At 29.8% G+C, this 5,159-nt stretch overlaps 1 protein-coding gene across 1 annotated transcript; it reads left to right on the top strand.

The window, feature by feature from the left end:
• The first annotated feature begins 1,045 nt into the window (after positions 1–1,045).
• On the top strand, positions 1,046–2,725 carry LOC115695721 (uncharacterized). The gene is made up of 5 exons (XM_030622791.2): positions 1,046–1,202; positions 1,314–1,434; positions 1,690–1,793; positions 2,173–2,304; positions 2,428–2,725. The coding sequence occupies exons 1-5, from the start codon at positions 1,200–1,202 to the stop codon at positions 2,452–2,454; spliced, it is 387 nt and encodes a 128-aa protein (XP_030478651.1). The 5' UTR covers positions 1,046–1,199; the 3' UTR covers positions 2,455–2,725.
• The last annotated feature ends 2,434 nt before the right edge of the window (positions 2,726–5,159 follow it).

The following is a 5,159-nucleotide window of genomic DNA, read 5'->3' as shown; positions in this document are numbered from 1 at the left end:
ACAAACAGAAAACTATAAAATAGGACTAACAAAAAAAAAACATGTAAAAAAAAAAAACAGAGAGAAATAGGAAACATAATCAATTTGAAAAAAACCCTAAAACAACACAAGATCAATAGAAAAAAACCTTATCAGATTTGGGAGAATTTGGAACTTTGACTCAAACTCAAAATTAGAGTCGGAGTTCTCCAATACAGATTGAGGGTATTTTGATTTAGTGTTCTTCGAAGTACCAGAACCTAGTTTTCTTTTAGTAGGAACTGGGGAAGTATGACTAGTAGGATTATCTTTCAAACTCTTCTTGTCCATTGATGCTCGTGTTTTTATTTTTTTGAGGTTGTTTTGGAGACTTTTTGGCAAAATGGGAGGAAGATCGGTTAACAACCATTGTTAATGAGGAAAAATAATATTTATAGAAGAATTCCAACAAAAAAAAAGTGGGAAATGTATAGAGAAGTTTAAGATGAAAAATAAAAAAAATCTACTAGAAGAAGATGATGAATAGTAGAACATGGGGGGTTGGATTTATGTAAAAAACTAAAAGATGAAGATGAATAGCGGGACATGGGGGTGGGATTTTTAAATATATTTAAATAAAAAAAAGTAAAAAACATGTCACTTTTGTGACAGCCCACATCCCATCAGCCTTTTAATCAAAAGATAATATAATAATTATTAAATATTAAAAATAATAAATAATAATTTTTAAATCCATTAAAATAAAAAAAATAAAGAACTTGTCACTTTTGTGACAAGCCACGAATCAGTCAAAAAAATAATAAACAAAAAAAGTGTGTACACAAAAGGCACAACCCCCAAGAAGACACCTGTAAGCCACAAATCCATCATACACAATTTGAACCAAGGCAGTATACTGTCGAATTAAAAAAAAAAAGTAAAAAAAGTTAATATCCGCATGTCACAGTATAATTATAAGAAAATGGAAAAAGTTAATAATTTATGTAAATTTTCCAAAAATAAAATAGCAGTGTAAATAAATAGGAAAAGTATAAAATAATAAAACTACAGGCCTAATCCAAAGCAAGCCCAAACTAAAGATATGGGCCTACATTGCTGAGTGCAAGTATTCTTTAGGCCCTTTGTTCTATAAATACTCCTCTTACTACTTACTCTCTTAAACCCTAAATTACAATCCCTAAAAACCCTAGCGCTTCTCAAGTTCTACCTCGACACCGAAAATGGTAAAACATCTGTCTCCCTCTTCCTTGTTCTTATGGAAAATCATGATTACTGATTCAATTTTCTGATATGTGGTTTTGGTTTTGGTTTTGATTTTGATTTTGATTTTGCAGCCAGGAGAAGAAGTGAACCCAAAGGCCTATCCTTTAGCCGATTCCCAACTCAGCATTACCATATTGGACCTTGTTCAACAAGCTGCTAACTACAAGCAGCTCAAGAAGGGCGCCAATGAGGGTTCGTTATTGCCCATGTGCATATTTTTTACTTTATTTTTCTTGATTTGCTGTTCTTTCTTGTTTTTGTTTTTGATAGGATTCGTCATATTGGGTACTAGCCTGTTTCAATTTCGTTTTGGATTTCGTGACTATCTTGTTGTTTATTAATTTATAGCATAACTGAACAAAAATTTGTATATTAAATCTTAGTTATAGTGATACTATGATTTTATATAATTCATTAATCAAATGGAACATTATTGTGATGTTTCAGCGACTAAGACTCTGAATAGGGGTATATCCGAGTTTGTGGTAATGGCGGCGGACACTGAGCCTCTGGAGATTCTGTTGCATCTTCCTCTCTTGGCTGAAGATAAGGTAATCCTTTAATATTCTAGAATATAATTGTTTTGTATTGAGTATAATTACAATTTCTTTCCTTGTTATATGTATTCCATTTGTCTTGGTTGTTTAAATTGTTATGAAAATGATTTTAGTTCTCACCTGTTTTATGGTTTGTATAAACATTCTGATCTGCTTCATTTCTCCAAATAAATAGATGTTATGATCTGTTATTCTAAATTTTAGATATGCCGTTTAAAGTAATATGTTTGTTTGAAATGCCATTGCAATTCATGTTATCCAAGACATAAGATTCTCGTGTGTTGTCTTTGGTTGACAAAATTTAAACTTGTAACTCAGTTTAAGTTTGAGCTTAATGAGAATGTTCTTCTAACTAGTCCATTGGATTTTTCAGAATGTCCCGTATGTCTTCGTTCCATCAAAACAAGCACTTGGCCGAGCTTGTGGTGTCACGAGACCGGTCATTGCATGCTCTGTGACAACCAACGAAGGAAGCCAATTGAAATCCCAAATACAACAACTCAAGGTAATTTCCTTTCTGATTTCTAGTTGTCTGATTCTGTGGTCCTATCTCTTCAGCTGTTTTTGTTTTCAAGTGCTCAATTTGTTTTACTTGATGGATTCTTACTTGTTGTGTGTATAAATGCAGGATGCTATTGAGAAGCTCCTGATCTAAATGATGATGGATGCTATATTTCGGTGTGATGGGCCTCTTCGGTCATAATAGTCGCAACTCTAGAGGCTTTGACTGATGAACTTGTGCTATTATTAGAAAGGATATTTTTCTTTGTTGAATTATGAGAATTTTTATTTGTGTGCATTACGAGAAAGAATGCTCAACAACAAAATATATTTGCGTGAGTTATGATTAATGATGTTATAAAGCCCCTAAAAGTTAATGTTTCTTGATTAATGTGATCTGTTTTATCAGTTGTTTTTTTTAACCATTTTAAGATTGTGATTTAAATTCTTATTAATTTGCTTGAATGTGAACCAACGTTTATTATTACGAACTTTCCCTTTTGCTTAATATTTTTAGCCTTAAAATTCATTCGGGTTTTTTTTTTATTAATCTAAAGTGAGTGGGGTTGTGATATTTACTAATGAAAGACTTATTTGCACTCGTGTTACTAGAGCATGGCTATTAAGGTTCCTAAGACCAATGTCACTTGGTGGACACCTTATCCTTTAGCATTTCTTGTTTTACTAAAGTTTTTTTTTCTTTTTTTTTTTTTTTTTTTTGTAAGATAAACGTTTTAGTAACGATTGGTTGTATCATTAATGAATGAGTTTCTCTATATTAAAAATCTATATATCTATCTTCTATATAAAGTGTGGCTATATAATAGAATTTTTGATTTATGAGAAATTTATGAGTATTTTTTTATTTATATTAAAAATAAAATAGTTTATTATTAAAATGTGGTACAAATATCTTGATTTAAAATAAAATTTAAAAATATACTAATTAAAAATATCTTGATTTAAAATAAAATTTAAAAATAAACTAATTACTAAACCCACATCGATTACTAAAAGATCAAATTATAAAGGAGAGGAAGTATTTCGAAGGAAAAACTCACCTATGAAAGCATAACAGAGACTAGCAGGTATCAACCAATTAATACAATTTCTGCACAATAAATTTGCAGACGGTATGTTATATATACTGTAATTAGTACTTTTATTATCTCTATTTTATTATTGTATTGTCCTACAAATTTTGAAATGCTAATGGGTACTTAAAAGTTTCAAGTACCATTTTAAAATCTTGTTCACATATTTGAATCTAATATTTGATATGAGTAACAATTAATCAATAAAAAATGGTATATGGTATTTGACGCTTTAAGGTATTAAAAAGTAATATTCAAATAAATTGGGTCTTTGTTTTATTATTATCTCTGTTTTATTAAGATAAGAATGATATTCTCTATATGACTTAATAATAAGAATTAATGACAACATTCTCGTGTGAACTAAGCAGTGTTCTGTCGGACAACAATCTCCAAGGTTCCATACCGTCTAGCTTGGGGAGTTTGCTTCACTTAGAAAACCTGTAAATTCTATTCTCTCTCTCATTTTTTTTAGAGAATCTCCAAGGTTCCATAATGCATATATATGTAGCATTATATATATATATATATATATATGTTTGTCTTTTGGCATGTGGTTCTCTCTTCTGACCTCATCATTGATTTTGAACTTCTACAACTTTGATTTTGAACTTCTATAGCCTATATTTTGCTAATATATACATACATACATATTCTATATATGTATAGTTTTCTTGTGGAGGAATTATAGAATAATGTTTTTCCTTTCCAATATATTTATATATTAATCAAATTAAATACTAAATTCTCTATGTGAAATACTAAATTCTCTATGTATATAATATATATACACAAATATATTATTCGGACTTTAAACACAACAATATGGAATCTATATATATAGTCTTAAAGTTTGATTTCGTGTTACAACAGTTCTCATACATATGAAAAATTGAAACGGTAGATTTTCTCACTGATTTTCCCAGTTCTTGGATTCACCATCATTGCTGCTACATAGTTGATCATTTTTAGCTTTATAATGTGAAATTTCGTATTGTGTACTTTTTAGAGTTTTTAATAGACTTCAATGAGTGATAGATTGGTATAATTATACTTGGAATAAATTTTGATGTTGTTATTTGGTGGAATCCTATTTTGTTATTAGGTAACATAATATTATTAAGTGAGAATGGATCATCTTAAAAACTTTTTTCTATATTGAAAGGTGAGATTGATTTTAATATGAGCTTAATTATATTTTTTATTTTGTCTATCTATTATTTTATTTGAAAACAGGTGAATAAATGACTACAATATACACAACAATTAAGGACATCACTCCAACTATAGAAAGTTGGAAGATTAAAATGAGAGTGTTAGAAAAATCTGGAAAGCGGACAAGTAAGAGTTCACCCCTCAAATATCAAAAGCTTATGTTAGCAGACAGAAATGTATACAATCAGTTAATTTACCGTTGAAATTGTCAATACTCTACTAATAAATGCTATATTTTTCGAACTCTGCCTATAAACGCGCTGCAACAGATTATTATTTTATAAATATATTTTTTTTCCTTTTAAATGAACACAGGGTAATGATGTTGAAGCAGTAATATTTGGCACTGAAATTGACGCTAGAGAAAACACTTTGGAAGTGTTCCACACTTACTACATCAGCAATGCCTATGTAAAAAAAAAACAGCCCCGCCTTTCGATAAAAAGCGAGACTACAAATATACTTGGACAGTGAACTCAAGAAGAAATCCAAACAGAAGACAGCCGGATATCAGGACCAAACTATAATTTCATTCCGTTTAGCGACATGC

This window comes from Cannabis sativa, chromosome 6, assembly GCF_029168945.1.
Source record: "Cannabis sativa cultivar Pink pepper isolate KNU-18-1 chromosome 6, ASM2916894v1, whole genome shotgun sequence".
Lineage (NCBI taxonomy): Eukaryota > Viridiplantae > Streptophyta > Magnoliopsida > Rosales > Cannabaceae > Cannabis > Cannabis sativa.
This window is presented reverse-complemented; position numbering and strand designations above follow the sequence as displayed.